The following is a 16,079-nucleotide window of genomic DNA, read 5'->3' as shown; positions in this document are numbered from 1 at the left end:
ATCCTGCCTCCCAGCCCCCTTTCCTCCACCCACGGAGGGAGGGATGTTTTTAACACACACACCCCCCGCTCACAACCCTTTGGTAGCGTTTCTCCAATCTGAGGCGAGCGCCCGCCGACGCCCCCTTCCCCTGCTCAGTCGCGCAAAAACCGAAGTCTCCTCCCTGCCCCTTATTCCCTCAAACCCCGTTTCCATAAGGGGGGGGAATAACCCCTTCCGTCGCGCGCAAAGCCCAGCTCCCTCCGCCCTTCGCGGTCTCCTCAGCACTTCAGCCAGCCGTTTACACTCTCGGAGCCACTGGGCAAAACTCGCTCTCAGAAGCGCGCGCACGCGGAGAGAAAGAGAGAGGGAAACAAAGTTAATTTGTGGGGAGAGAGAAAGAGCGAGCGGGAGCTAACTTGTGTCCAAAGGCAGATACAAAGTAGCCCTCCCCGCCCCGAAGGCGACCTCTCTTGCTCTGCTCCTCTGGGGTGGGGAAACCAACTCCACCACGCGGAGCAGCCCCGAGGCGGGGAATTTCGCCCCTTCGTAATGCATGTAAATGAGGCGGGCGCAAGGGGTGGGCGCGGAGAGGAACTCGCGCCTCTGAGGCCGCCGCCTCCTTCTCCTCCTCCTCCTCCGCCCCCCCCTCAAACCCAGGCGGCGGCGGCGGCAGGAGGCAGCAGCGGCAATAACAGAAGCAGCTGCGCTGACAACAACACGTGTTCGCTCGGGCACCATGGAATTCGAGGAGCTGGGGATTCGGGAGGAGTGCGGCGTGTTCGGGTGCATCGCCTCCGGCCTGTGGCCCACGGAGCTGGACGTGCCCCATGTGATCACGCTGGGGCTAGTGGGGCTGCAGCACAGGTAGGGGACACGGCGGTGGGGGGGGGAGACGGTCTGGGGAAGCGGGGGGAGGGTGGGTTGCTTGCGAGACAGCGGAGGAGGAGGAGGCCGGCATGTCCGGGCAGCAGCAGCAACAGCAGCAGCAGCAACTCCCGGCGACGGCTCCTCCTCCGCCCGCTATCGCCGCCACCAGCACAACAGCCGCCGCCGCCGCCTCAGCTGCCGCCGTCCCTCAGTCCCTCGCTCTGCTGCCTCCTCCCACCCCGGCAAGGGGAAGGGAAAAAACTTTCACTTTTGTGCGTCCCTCCCGGCGTGACGCTGCGCGCTGACGTCACGGGGCGGGGCTTTAATGGTGGTGTGCCGCGAGATTTTTTTCCGGTAAACAGGTGTGCCGTTGCCCAAAAACGTTTGGGAAACACTGCTCTAGTCTATATATAGTAAAATACTGTTTTGATCAGTGTTTGACCCTAGTTTGCTATCCTACTGGTTGGCACAGGACTGCCCACATTACTATTAAAGGGAACAAGTGGAACCTGCAACCAGATGTTTCCCCACATCCACACTGTCTAACAGAAGTGCTCCTGTTCAGGGTTCCAGCCAGCCAGACATTCCTCCAGACCACTGTTCACTATTAGGGCTCAGTTAAGGCCAACGCTTTGTTTCTTTGTTTACATTTATAAACTAGCCCACATTCTATAGGATCCCAGGGTGGTGAACACACATAATAAAATCCTTAAATGCTTAATTTAAACACTACTACAATCATTAAAAAAAACATTGAAAATAATTTAGTGTCAAAAACATTCACACCACTCACAGTCTTCCCCTAAATCCTTCATGAACAGATGTGTTTTCAGCTGTCACCTAGTGAGGGGGACAGCCCTATCATTGTAGGGAGGAAGTTCCACAATGTGGGGAAACCACAGAGAAGGCCCTGTTTCCCCATTGCCACAAATGAACCCACGTTTGTTGAAGGGACCATGAGATGGACCTCCACTGGAAATTGAAGGGAGAGGCATTGCATCAAGAAGATGGGTCTTGATCAGCTTAGGGTTTTGTGTGTTAAAGTCCACACCTCAAATGAGGTTTGTTTGCGAATCAGCAGCCCATGCAAGGTTGCACAGGACTTGTGTTACGTGATCTTTTCTTGCCACACCTCTCGCAACATGTGCAGCTCCAGGTTCTGAACTGTTCCCAAGGATAGCTCCATGTAGAGCAGATTGCAGTAGTCCAGGCAGGAGGTTAGCAGAATGTGGTCACTCATGGCTATGTCTGACTAGGAAGGTTGTCGCCGGCAAACCAACCTAAACTTAGAAATAGGTGCTTCCTAACCACTGAAACCACCTGAGCCCCAAATGGTGAAACTGGACCTCAGAGTACCGCCAGCCTACACACCTGCTCCTTCAGGGAAGTGTGACTGTCAAGGACAGATCATCTTCCCAGTTCCCAGACAAAAGAACTGCCTTCTTAAAGTACTCATGTGTTATCAGGATTCAGTCTCAATTTTCTGGTCCTTATCTAGCCCATTGAAGCCTCCAGGCATTAGTCTTGTACCTGCCCAAAAGAGTACAGCAAAGAGTACAGTTTACATGCCTACCTCATATAAACAGGCAGGCAGTTCCAAAGTGTAGAAGCTGCCATGCTAAAACATGGATTTCGTAAAACTGTGAAATGAGTACTACATTCCAGGTCTGGGACGTGGGTGGCGCTGTGGTCTAAACCACTGAGCCTCTTGGGCTTGCTGATCAGAAGGATGGCGGGTCGAATCCCCACAACAGAGTGAGCTCCTGTTGCTCTGTCCCAGCTTCTGCCAACCTCGCAGTTGGAAAGCACACCAGTGCAAGTAGATGAATAGGTTCCACTGTGGCGAAAAGGTAAATGGCGTTTCCATGCGCTCTGGCTTCCGTCACAGTGTTCCATTGCACCGGAAGTGGTTTAGTCATGCTGGCCACATGACCTGGAAAGCTGTCTATGGACAAATGCCTGCTCCTTCAGCCTGAAAGTGAGATGAGTACCGCAAACCCATAGTCGCCTTTGACTGGACTTAACCGTCCAGGGGTCCTTTGCCTTTTACCTTTACATTCTAGGTCCTCAGCTTCCTACATATAAAGCAACTTCCTACATTCCTGAACAGAAAAATAAATTTTCTGTGGATTTCAGTGGAACTTATGTGCAGCTATTCCCCCCCCCCCCCGGCTAAGAGCCTTACTATTTTAGAAGAATATTAGATACTTGGCACGATATCAAAAAAACAACTGTACCAATTTTAGTAACGGAACACTGCGGCCCCAGGTACAATGCACGATTCCCTCACAAAATGTGTTTGCATCACAAGATGAGTTCAGAGGTACCCTGAAGATTTCTGTAATTTAGGTGGCATAAAATATCTATTACTTCATATGGCATATATTCTTGGCATGGTTAAACAATATGTCCCTATTTGTTGAATTAACTTGGATCCATCTGCAATGCTGGAGTGGAATACAAACTATTCTCAAAAAAGTTATACGTTCAAGTGATTGATGTATTCTTTATAAAAAGGACAAACTGCTCTGAGACAGCTGTATATATGATTGAACGATACTTTTTTTAAGAGAAAATAATAATAAAACACAGCCTGCTTGAACTATATTCAGCTGGGTATAAAGAAAAAGGCTTCATTTTCAGACTTGTCAGCCATCATCAGACTGAAGGCCAGACTGGAGTAAGGAAGCCGTCAGTTTTGTGATTCAGGGTTTGTGACTTTCAAAGGCAGCCTCTGTACTTCGGGTTCCTGCTGAGCCAGTAAAGAGCGCTCTGGAATTTTCACACCTCCGAGGCAAATCTCAGAACACAGTTGTGTTAAGGGCTCTGGGAATAAACAAGTAATGGGAAACTCTAGACATTATTGCCCAATAAATTTGGCAGGGTAAAATAAAATTGATTGTATCCACCAAGAATCAAAATTGTTGTTGCCCTGCAAAACAGCACGTTTTGAATATTCCTTCTCTTGTATGTCAGAGAATTCATTAGATTAGTTGCCAGCCCTTCTCTGTTAAAAACAACACTCTGTTTAGACCCCTGGCAGTTAAATATCATTTGGGAACATTTATCCCTTAAATTGGCTTAAAGCAAAATTTGAAAAGCAGATGGTGATACATTTTGAGAAGAAAAATTAACAAAAGCATAATAAGAGCACATTTGTGTTGACCGTTGTTGCTTCAGCTATATAAAGACAGCCTATTATCTCTATGTTTATTGCCCTAATGAGACTGTTCTAGTATCCTGACAAGTGAGGGCCACACTTACTTTTCCTCCACTCTTTCCAGGCACCATCTGCACATTAAAGCTCAGTGTCCAAGCAGCCTATTTTTTGCTCCAGAGTTTTCCCTGTGAAAACCCACTTTTTGAAGCTCGATTGGAGCAAACGACAGTCTGCAGAAAACCTGAATTGACATTTGCTCAGATTGAGCACCGAAGAGCAGGTTTTTGTGGGGGAAATGCTTGGACACAGAGCTTTTAAGCATGGACCTGTGCGTGGAAAGAGCAGGGAAAAAGATAAGTGTGGATAAGCTCTAACTCTTCATGTCCTGAATATTTTTCTGCAAGTCAGCTGAGCTAGGATATTTGGCAAACCTTGCCTAGGATTCCTAGTTAGGGAGAAGAGGACTTAGCCATGAGTCCCAGTTTGGACCACATGGCAACCCAAACTCTCATGGCCTGACTGACTGTGTCGTGAGAACCAGTTTTACCATTTGCAAAGCCGATTTAATGTGTAGAAATCCACTGTTTAAACTCACTTTCTGAGGACTAACTGTATGTTAATGAACTACTATCTGACTCAATCTTAAGACTGAGCTGCAGTTTAAATCTAATTCCAGTTCTGGACTACATTAGTTACTCAACAACCCAGGTTTGGTTCTTGTTCATGTTTTTAGAATAGAGATGTACAGATCTGATATATTTTTGATGAAAAGTGAAATAATGGGAAAACCTAGATAAACGGATCATTGGTCCAGAGTGTTACTCAGTGTAAAGGACGAATGAACCACATTAGACCACAGCATCACTAGTTTTAGAGGCAGTGGAGATGTTACGTGAGATAACAAACTGATATTCATAACAGGAATAGAAAAGCACGGAACATAAGGGAGACCAGAACTGGGCAGAGTTCCAGTGGGTTTCTGCTAGTAATTGTGCCAGTTCTCTTTTCCCACCAGGGAATAGAATTGTGCGTGACTGCAGTCAAAACAAAAAATTTAGAACTGCTTATTAATATTGGTACCAAATCGGTGCATATATTATAAATGGAAGCTTAAGGCAAGGCAGAAGTGTGAGTTGTATACACACAGACTCACTTCATTGGGTTTTGGGGTTGGAAAATATAAGGAAGTATATTTGTGCTGTCTCCTTACATATTGTGCTAAACCATAGAATCATAGAATCATAGAATCATAGAATCATAGAGATGGAAGAGACCACAAGGGCCATCGAGTCCAACCCCCTGCCAAGCAGGAAACACCATCAGAGCACTCCTGACATATGGTTGTCAAGCCTCTGCTTAAAGACCTCCAAAGTAGGAGACTCCACCACACTCCTTGGCAGCAAATTCCACTGTCGAACAGCTCTTACTGTCAGGAAGTTCTTCCTAATGTTTAGGTGGAATCTTCTTTCTTGTAGTTTGGATCCATTGCTCCGTGTCCGCTTCTCTGGAGCAGCAGAAAACAACCTTTCTCCCTCCTCTATGTGACATCCTTTTATATATTTGAACATGGCTATCATATCACCCCTTAACCTCCTCTTCTCCAGGCTAAACATGCCCAGCTCCCTTAGCCGTTCCTCATAAGGCATCGTTTCCAGGCCTTTGACCATTTTGGTTGCCCTCCTCTGGACACGTTCCAGTTTGTCAGTGTCCTTCTTGAATTGTGGTGCCCAGAACTGGACACAGTACTCCAGGTGAGGTCTGACCAGAGCAGAATACAGTGGCACTATTACTTCCCTTGATCTAGATGCTATACTCCTATTGATGCAGCCCAGAATTGCATTGGCTTTTTTAGCTGCCGCGTCACACTGTTGGCTCATGTCAAGTTTGTGGTCAACCAAGACTCCTAGATCCTTTTCACATGTACTGCTCTCAAGCCAGGTGTCACCCATCTTGTATTTGTGCCTCTCATTTTTTTTGCCCAAGTGCAATACTTTACATTTCTCCCTGTTAAAATTCATCTTGTTTGTTTTGGCCCAGTTCTCTAATCTGTCAAGGTCGTTTTGAAGTGTGATCCTGTCCTCTGGGGTGTTAGCCACCCCTCCCAGTTTGGTGTCATCTGCAAATTTGATTAGGATGCCCTTGAGTCCATCATCCAAGTCGTTGATAAAGATGTTGAATAAGACCGGGCCCAAGACAGAACCCTGTGGCACCCCACTAGTCACTCTTCTCCAGGATGAAGAGGAACCATTGATGAGCACTCTTTGGGTTCGGTCAGTCAGCCAGTTACAAATCCACTGAGTCGTAGCATAGTCAAGACCGCATTTTACCAGTTTCTTTACAAGAATATCATGGGGCACCTTGTCAAATGCCTTGCTGAAATCAAGGTAGGCTACATCCACTGCATTCCCTTCATCTACCAGGCTTGTAATTCTGTCAAAAAACGAGATCAGGTTAGTCTGACATGACTTATTTTTCAGAAATCCATGCTGACTATTGGTGATCACAGCATTCCTTTCTAGGTGCGCACAGACTGTTTGCTTAATGATCTGCTCCAGAATCTTCCCTGGTATTGATGTCAGACTGACTGGGCGGTAATTATTTGGGTCCTCTCTTTTCCCCTTTTTGAAAATAGGGACAACATTTGCCCTCCTCCAGTCTGCCGGGACTTCGCCTGTTCTCCAGGAATTCTCAAAGATGACTGCCAGTGGTTCTGAGATCACATCTGCCAGTTCTTTTAATACTCTTGGATGCAGTTCATCTGGCCCTGGAGACTTGAATACATCTAAACTAGCCAAGTATTCTTGTACTATCTCCTTAGTTATTCTGGGCTGTGTTTCCTTTGCTGAATCATTTGCTCCAAATTCTTCAGGTCGGGCATTGTTTTCCTTATCGGAGAAGACTGAGGCAAAGAAGGCATTGAGGAGTTCAGCCCTTTCTGTGTCCCCTGTTTGCATTTCACCATCTTCTCCTCTGAGTGACCCCAATGTTTCTTTGTTCTTCCTTTTGCTACGAACATACCCATAGAAGCCTTTTTTGTTGCTTTTAACCTCTCTAGCAAGCCTGAGTTCATTCTGTGCTTTAGCTCTTCTGACTTTGTGTCTACATGTGCTGGGTATTTGTTTGAATTCCTCTTTGGTGGTTTCCCCCCTTTTCCATTTTTTGTACACATCCTTTTTTAATCTTAACTCAGTTAAAAGTTCTTTAGATAGCCACCCTGGCTTCTTTAGGCACCTTCCATGTTTCCGTCTCATTGGTATTGCCTGAAGTTGTGCTTTTACTATCTCCCTCTTAACAAACTCCCAGCCATCATGAACTCCCTTTCCTTTTAGTATTACTGTCCATGGGATCTCACCCAGCACTTCCCTAAGTTTTATGAAGTCGGCTTTCTTAAAATCAAGAAATTGAGTCCTAGTATGCTTGGCTGCTCCTTTCCGCTGTATAGTAAACTTCAGAAGAGCATGATCACTCGCGCCTAATGATCCTTCCACTTCTACCCCACTAACCAGCTCATCAACATTGGTTAGGACCAGATCTAAAATGGCTGTTCCTCTTGTTGCTTCTCCCACTTTCTGAACAATGAAGTTGTCTGCAAGGCCAGTGAGGAATCTGTTTGACCTTGTGCTCTTGGCTGAGTTTGACATCCAACAAATGTCCGGGTAATTGAAGTCCCCCATTACTACTATCTCCCTTCCTTTTGCATACTTGGCCATCTGTTCCAGGAAGGCATCATCTATGTCCTCCGTTTGGCTTGGGGATCTATAGTAAACTCCCACAATGAGGTCTCTGTTATTCTTCTCTCCCTTAATTTTGACCCAAATGCTCTCACTTTGGCTTTGAGGTTCTAAATCTTGGATCTCTTCACAGGTATACACATCCCTGACATATAACGCCACTCCTCCTCCTTTCTTGTCTGGTCTGTTTCTCTGAAATAGATTGTATCCCCCCATTATTACATTCCAATCGTGGGACTTATCCCACCAGGTTTCAGTGATGCCTATTATGTCATATTTAGTTTGCTGTACCAAGAGCTCAAGCTCATCTTGTTTATTTCCCATGCTTTGCGCATTAGTGTACAGACATTGAAGTCCATTAATCATTCCCCCGTGTCTCTTATTTAAGGATTTTTTCCTCCCACCACTAGGTCTGTGTGCTGTTTGCTCCATTTGGTCTATGACATTTGGATGATCATCTTCATCAGTTGATAGACTCCTACCTTCAGGAGCACTGTCTCCCTCCCCCACATTAGTCAGTTTAAAGCCCTCCTGATGAGGTTTCTGAGATTTTTGGCAAAAACGTTCCTCCCAACCGTTGTGAGGTGCAGCCCATCGCTTGCCAGAAGTCCATCTTCAAGAAACTGCAGTCCGTGATCTAAGAATCCAAACCGTTCCTGTTTACACCATTTGCGAAGCCAGCTGTTCACTTCCACTATTTTTCCTTCTCTCCCTGGGCCACGTCGTTCAACTGGGAGGACAGATGAGATGACAATTTGTGCATTTAATTGCTTCAATTTCCTGCCCAGAGCCTCGTAGTCTCTTTTGATCTTCTGGAGGCTATTGCTTGCAGTGTCATTGGTTCCCACATGAACCAAGAGGAAGGGGTATTTGTCAGTGGGTTTTATGATTCTTTGCAGACGTTCAGTTACATCTTGGATCTTAGCCCCGGGGAGACAGCACACTTCCCGAGACATCTTGTCAGGCCCACAAATCACTGCTTCTGTTCCCCTCAGTAGGGAATCCCCTATCACCACTACACGCCTCCTCTTAGGTTTGGTCGGGGTTCTTCCATGAGCTGTCCGTTCCAAGGTCGCCTGCACATTCCCTGAGGACTGACTTTGCTGCTCGTCTTCATTTACCTGATCGACCGAAATGAGGGAGACATCCTCAAATGGAGTCTGCTCTTCGTCTTCCAGGCTAGGGGAGAGGACCTCGAAGCGATTGTGTATTTCTAAACAATCAGAACGAACTCGGGGCCTCCTACTTCTCTGAGTCACGTTTCTCCATATATCTGGCTCCTGTGTTGGTGAACTAGCCTCCTTCTCAGGGGAGTCCCCTGTCTCCTCCTCGATGGAGACGGTGTGGTCTGATCCTTCCAAGAAGATCTCCAGCTCTCTAATTCTTTGGAGCGTAGCTACACGTTCCTCCAGTTGCTGGACTTTGTCTTTTAAGAGGGCAATCAACATGCAATTGCTGCAGGTAAAGCTGCCTGCAACCTTTGGCAAGATGGCAAACATTGCGCAGGAACCGCAGGCGACAGCAGCTGTTCCCTCCCCCTCCATCTTGAGAATGTGCCGTTGGGGGTGGCTGCAGCGGTCCTCCTTCATAAAAAGCGTGAAGACAGGACAAATAATTTCCCCCACAAAAAACCTAGGTCTCCCCCAACAAACGTTTGAAACTAGCTCCCCTAGATCTAAAATATGGATCAAACTGTGCGCGCCGCTAGGCGCGCGCCGCTGCCCTGCTAGCTCTGATAAGCTCCTCCCACAGCTAATCACCTTCCTCAACAGAAACCCTGCCCCCTCTGACCTTTGCACAGGGAGAACAGCTAATCAGCCACAAAGAAACACAAACACACAAGAGAAAACCCTTTTTGCTCCTTCTTCAACTGCTTTCCTGCTAGCTCTGATAAGCTCCTCCCACAGCTAATCACCTTCCTCAACAGAAACCCTGCCCCCTCTGACCTTTGCACAGGGAGAACAGCTAATCAGCCACAAAGAAACACAAACACACAAGAGAAAACCCTTTTTGCTCCTTCTTCAACTGCTTTCCTGCTAGCTCTGATAAGCTCCTCCCACAGCTAATCACCTTCCTCAACAGAAACCCTGCCCCCTCTGACCTTTGCACAGGGAGAACAGCTAATCAGCCACAAAGAAACACAAACACACAAGAGAAAACCCTTTTTGCTCCTTCTTCAACTGCTTTCCTGCTAGCTCTGATAAGCTCCTCCCACAGCTAATCACCTTCCTCAACAGAAACCCTGCCCCCTCTGACCTTTGCACAGGGAGAACAGCTAATCAGCCACAAAGAAACACAAACACACAAGAGAAAACCCTTTTTGCTCCTTCTTCAACTGCTTTCCTGCTAGCTCTGATCAACCATAGTGTAGCGTGTGTGAACAAGCCACAGCAAACCTCAGGCTCCCACACGCCACCTCCCCTCCCCTCATGTTGCTGAAAGGAGTTCAAAACTTTGCTTCTACTTCTAATTCATCACTGTTTGCTGCGTTGCCTGGACCCAGAACTGTGCTTAACATTAACTATGGTTAACTTAAACCAGACAGCTTCAGAAACCATGCTTTGATGTTGCCTTGTTTTAAACTAGGCAATATTAATATTATTATTTGTTAGTCTGGACAGCGCAACAAAGCACTGTTAATCAGAAGTGGAAGCCATGCAAGGGAAGGGGAGAGGAAGGGGCACAGCTCATTGTGGTTTGTATTATGCTAAACCATGGTTTAACATAATGTTCAAATGTGGCCTATGAGGCTTTTGGTTCTTTAGGACAATAGGAAGGCAGAAAAACCTACATTTTGTTGTAATATAAATATTTGCTTTCCTTCAAGTTTGCTTTTCTTTTCCACCCAAGGACAAGCAACATTTCAATCACCTTGTTTCTCAAATGTCCTGAGCAGTCAGGAATATATTTGAATGTGAAACTTCAGTTTCGAAAGCATTTTTAGATAAACGACACAATGGTATGTGCTTTAGTTAGCTTAGACTCCTCTTTATTAGAATTTCTAATAATTATTCCCCCCCCCTCAAGTAATGCAATCTCCGCCCAAATGCCACTTCATGTTCCCACCTGTCACATCTGTTTCCAGACTCTTTCCCACCCACTCTGGTCATCCACAACCTGCACAACTTCGGTCTTGGCAGAGGGGGACAGATTTGCCTTTGATCGCCTTGCTAATGTTGTGGTGCTGGCCAACTGAAATAAGAGACCCAAATTATAACAATTCCCCATGTAACTTTGCCTTCCAGGATACTGGTCACGTTTATGTCTTGGAGCCCAGAGATGGACAGGGATGGGGATGTGAAAGGCTGGCTTCGCTATCCCTAGTCTCGCTTTCTGCCTGCTTTGGTAAAAGAGGAGCTGCCTCAAAGAATCTGACAGTCTCTTCCAAAGAAAACATGTGCTTTCAAATATATTTGTTTGGTTTGCAGAGAGGAGCACACCTAGCACATGCATAATTAGCCGAGGCTACAGAGCCGCCTTTTCAGCAGGGAGGTGTATCTGAATAACTTATACATATTTCATAATGGAAAAAAGGGACAGAAAATTGCTAATTTGAAAACCATATGGTTACATCTTAAAAATTCTTTTGTAGTACAAATCAAAGGTAGGGATTCTCTTAGAAGTATTAAATTATTTCAGTGTGCCTAATACTGTAACATCTAATTTTCCATTTTAGCTATTTAAATAATATTTAAGAAAACGCACGCTTTCAAAATGGTATTTGAAACATTGTGTCTGTATACCAAAAATCACAGTGGACGTGCCTGCTTTTTAAATTGTTTTGGACTCAGGAAATCTTTTGTGTGTTTTGATACAGGAACAGCTTGGGTTATAAGTCTTTATTTCCTGAAGGTCCAAATTGATTTAAATCTTAATCTTGTCTATTTTTTAGCCGACAGGCAGTCTTTGCAAAATACATAAAGAACCATGAGCTCAACCTTTCTATTCAAATAAGTTAGTAGAAATAGTGGATTTCAGATGCTGCCATAGATATCATGTCAATGTGATTTATATATTTTTTCATTTTGCCATAGGTGTTTACATTGCTATGGATTGCTGACTGGATGGTTCACCACTTCTGGAAAAAAGGAAAAGATCCGGACAGTTTTTCTATCCCTTACCTTACTGCTCTTGGTGATCTTCTTGGAACTGCCTTACTTGCCATGAGTTTTCACTTTCTGTGGCTCATTGGTGATAGAGATGGGGATGTAGGAGACTAATAATGCAAACAAGCACACAGCTGATCCCATTAGATGAAGATGACAAACAGGAGACAACCACTTGGCTTACCATTTCATCTGAAGAGGACTTCAAAACAGTGGTTGAATTCGGATATTATGGTAACTTAAAGGTGGCACTGATATCAAATCGCCTTAATTTTAAAAGGGGGGAATACGTGGAAGTGTGAAAATAGGCTTTAAATATTTTTTACACTGCAGGGGAGTGTGGCTGTTTCTTGCTCACCACAGAAAGAGAAAGGCCAGCCAGTACTGTACCAAGAAAGAAAGTCCAGAAACGTAGTTTATGGGCAATTAGTAGCAGAAAGATGTGACTTAACCACTGATGTGTCTCTTCATCACAAATTTACTTTTCAGTGAACAGCCTGACTGCATTTCAACTTATAATGGGTTCACACTTATAGTTAAATCTTCTGGAAACAGACACCATTTGCTAAATAAGTAAAACAGATGATTTGTGCATGTAATAAAGAAAAGTTCGAGCAAGACATTCTACAGGGTATTCGACACTCCTTTTTAGTCGCAGGTGAGACAGAATAAAGCAGCTTCTATTCCAAAAACTTGTTTAATCAGCTGAAAGTGGGAAAGAAGTTTCTAACAGAGATAACTCTGTACTATCATGCATGGGCGTTAATGTTGTATTAATGATTGTATTTTAAAAGGTTCAATGGCACAGTTTTAAAATGTTCAGTTTTGTCTTTTGCGGTTTATTGTAAAGTATTGGAAATTAAGAAGAAAAAAGTGGGGCTTTTGATATGTAATTATGGGGGAACGGCAATATGGATCCTGAAGAGAGAGAATTGGTGAAAGGGTGTGTTTTTTTAATTTAAGAAATAGTCGAAGAGAAAGAAACCGTGGACATATTCAGCCAAGTAGTTCTGCCACACAATTCCTTCCAGCAAGTGGCAGCTGGAATTTTAGTCTGCAGTCCTGTATGCTCTTACTTTTGGGGGTAAGCCCCACTGGACTTGCTTCTGAGTAAAAATGTGTGAGATTGCTCAGGGCTTTTTTTCAAATTATCACTGGAAAGAGCAATCCTATGGAGGCGGGGGAGGGAAAATCTCTGGCAGATCTATTCTTTAAGAAGTTTCTAGCCTTTAAGAAGATCTAGTCTTTAAGAATCTCTGGCAGATATGGTCTCTGAAATTTCTGCTGGGTTTATACCAGCAAGGACAGGAGGTCAGAGAGAAAATAAGCCAGTTCCAGAGCTGGTGTATTTTCACTCCATTGTTGGCAGGGTGAGTAATGTCAGGGGATGGAAGGAATTTGGATCCCAGAGATCCCAGATCCATTCCTAACATGTCCCATCCCTCCCTGCCCCTCTCAGAGCACCAGCTGTGGAGGTTTCTACATCTGCAATGAGGAAGCCTCTCAGGATGCTCCTCCTCTGCTCAGGTCTGCAATGTCCTATAGTTCCCGGAATAACCTCGCAGGAATCATAGGATCGTAGCCTTACTGCAAAAATGATTGGGGTTGCTACTCTAACATTCTGGAGGATTCAGGCATCTTTCAAATCAGAACAGTGCTATTCTAAAGAAATAGACTTCCCCAGCACTCAAACTGGGGGAATTTCATAACTGATAATGAAATGAACCAGAATAGTTTGGTCTGAGAAAATGTCATTGCTCACGCCCGGTATGTCAGTTGTGTGATGCAATTAGTGCTTTGTAGAATGTGATTATGTGAGTATCACAGGTACCTGTTGACTAGTGCCTGTGGCACACTGATAAAGAAATGAATAGCTCCCATCGTGTCTGCACCATTTCAGGTTTTGTGTTTCAAAATATCTGTAAAAAAACCACCACGTTTTCCCATTGTAGTACGGGAGCTTTCAGGCAGCTTGCACTCCTGAAATTCATTTGTGTAATGCACCTCTGCGGCATTATATGTTATATCCCCAACTTTACAGGCCTTATCGCTATTTATGTAATTGGAATGTGAGGGTTTGGTGGGAAGATTACCCGGTTTATGGTTGGCTTTGTGTGCTGCCTTGGGTGTTCTATAAACGAAGCAAATAACTTTTTAAACCATGGCAATGCAACCGCTCCCCCCTCCACAAACCACAAATGTGGCCACACAAGTTTAATTGTAATGAATGGGCATTTTGCACTTCCCATTAGTATCAATGGAATCTGCACAAGGTGGATCCCTTTTCAGATATCCAAGTTACATCCAGTTGAATTATTTCAAATGTGGATATGCAAATTAGGCAGTGAAAGTTATGTACGAGACCCCAGTTTTCACATGCTGACTTTTATTGATATAGCCAAAAAAAAGTTCATAGGCCTAGTTGCTCGCTGAGTACCCTCATCTTCAAAGAAGTTCAAGATGCTGGCAGCTGTTTGGCTTTCTAATTGAAACCTTACATGAATAACTTTCCCCACACATTAAAAGCATTAAAAGCTTTTGCATAATTATGACCGGACTGCTTTGCTGCTGGAATTGCAAGGCTAGCACATAAAATAATATTTCAGAATTGTGAAGGAAAATTGGACTGTCCTCTAGGTTCCCTTGTTCCCCTTAGTCTGTATTAGCATTAATCAGAATGGTACATTGTCTGTAGTACTGTAGATAGCACTCCTATTCATTTTGTTTTAAAAAGCAGTTGGAGATAACTCAGAATCCTTTTATTTGGGGATATAGATCTAGAAGCAATTAAGCTTAATTCTGGTTGAGCTACCTTTATGTGGAATTATGGTCTGATGAAAAATATTTTAATGTTTGAAGAGGCTATGGAATTTTAAAGTTTTTGGAACCAAACCCACATAGCTTCTGAGAAAAATACAAATAAAATTTCTTCTGTTTTTAATATATCACTATCCATTTAGTGTATGTGTGCTACTTTAATTTGTTTGGGGCTCAAGATTTGTGTATGCCGGTGCCTAAGATGTACTCAATATACCAGACCAGAATAACATTCAGTCATACTACTTAACCTGAAATATAAGGAAAGGTAAGCAGTAATTGCCATGGGACATGTGTGTGGCAGCACCAGCAACCTCTAAACCAGGCATGTCCAAAGTCCGTTTCAGGGGCCTAATCCGGCCCGCTGGTCGGTTTAATCTGGCCCCTGTGGCAGTTTATTTCCTGAGGTAAAATCCTAAAAATACCTCAACAACATCAATCCTAAAGAAAAGCTCAACAAGTTTGAGGTAAAATCATAAAAAGCTCAAAAACATCAAGCCTAAAAAGAGGTTAACAACTTTGGCCGACCCTCACAGCCCTTCACTTCATCAAATCCGGCCCTCTTTGGAAAAAGTTTGGCCACCACAGCAAACCATCTGCCATTAAATGTACCACAGGCATTATGTGTGAGGTGGGTTTTCAGGTAGAACATTAATGCAAAGAATATCCTTTAAAAGACTCATGCAAGGACTTGATTTGGCCATATTGTACTTACTGTAAAGTTCCCTTTATATTAGAGCCCTACAGTTCTCTAATAATTATTTTACAGCTTGCTGGTGCCCTGCAGAAGAAGGATAAGATGCATAGGTTGGGACTTCTTTTCTGCCACTAACCTCTTCCACAAACGCACAAGCTTGGCTCAGTTAGTGTGACAACTGATAGGTTCATTCTTGTTCCCAGTTACGACCACATATCCAAAGGAGCAGGACAGGAATGGGGATCCCTGAATGTCTTGAGGAAAGCAGTAGAAGCAGTGTGTTTCATCTGCAATTGCTGTTAGGTCTTTCATTTGGTATTGAATTCTGGGTGTGGCTGACGCTTAATACTAAAAGTGCGAATAGCGTATAACATAATCACATGAGATCAGAGAGACCACTGATAAATGAACCATACCCAGCAATCTCCCTAAGACATTCAAGGTTCAAGGTTATTTTATTCATCCTTTTGATGTTGATGAATTTAATTTCGATTCTAGGTCTAGTTGTGAACTATTTGGTTGCCTAGATTATGCCAATATTATAATATATCCATAACATATCTTCGTGGTTACACCATAACTTTGCTTTATGTTGGCCTACAAACATGTGGTTTGTAAAGACCTGTTGGTTCATTTCCTGGGAAATGGTGGCCTTTGGATGGATAAAGATGGTCATGGCAACCAATGGAGTGCCTCCCTTTGATATATCATGAGCGCCT

At 44.3% G+C, this 16,079-nt stretch overlaps 1 protein-coding gene across 2 annotated transcripts in view; it reads left to right on the top strand.

The window, feature by feature from the left end:
- The window catches only part of SLC41A2 (solute carrier family 41 member 2), a 45,500-nt gene extending 30,703 nt beyond the window's left edge, over nucleotides 1-14,797 (top strand). For both annotated transcript variants that reach the window (XM_081211306.1, XM_081211307.1), the window contains one exon: nucleotides 11,775-14,797. In XM_081211306.1, the coding sequence (XP_081067432.1) occupies nucleotides 11,775-11,960 (186 nt within the window). In that variant the 3' untranslated portion in view covers nucleotides 11,961-14,797. The remainder of the gene's footprint in view (nucleotides 1-11,774) is intronic.
- Nucleotides 14,798-16,079: the final 1,282 nt, after the last annotated feature.

This window comes from Podarcis bocagei (genome assembly GCF_964188305.1).
Source record: "Podarcis bocagei genome assembly, chromosome: 10".
NCBI lineage: Eukaryota > Metazoa > Chordata > Lepidosauria > Squamata > Lacertidae > Podarcis > Podarcis bocagei.
This window is presented reverse-complemented; position numbering and strand designations above follow the sequence as displayed.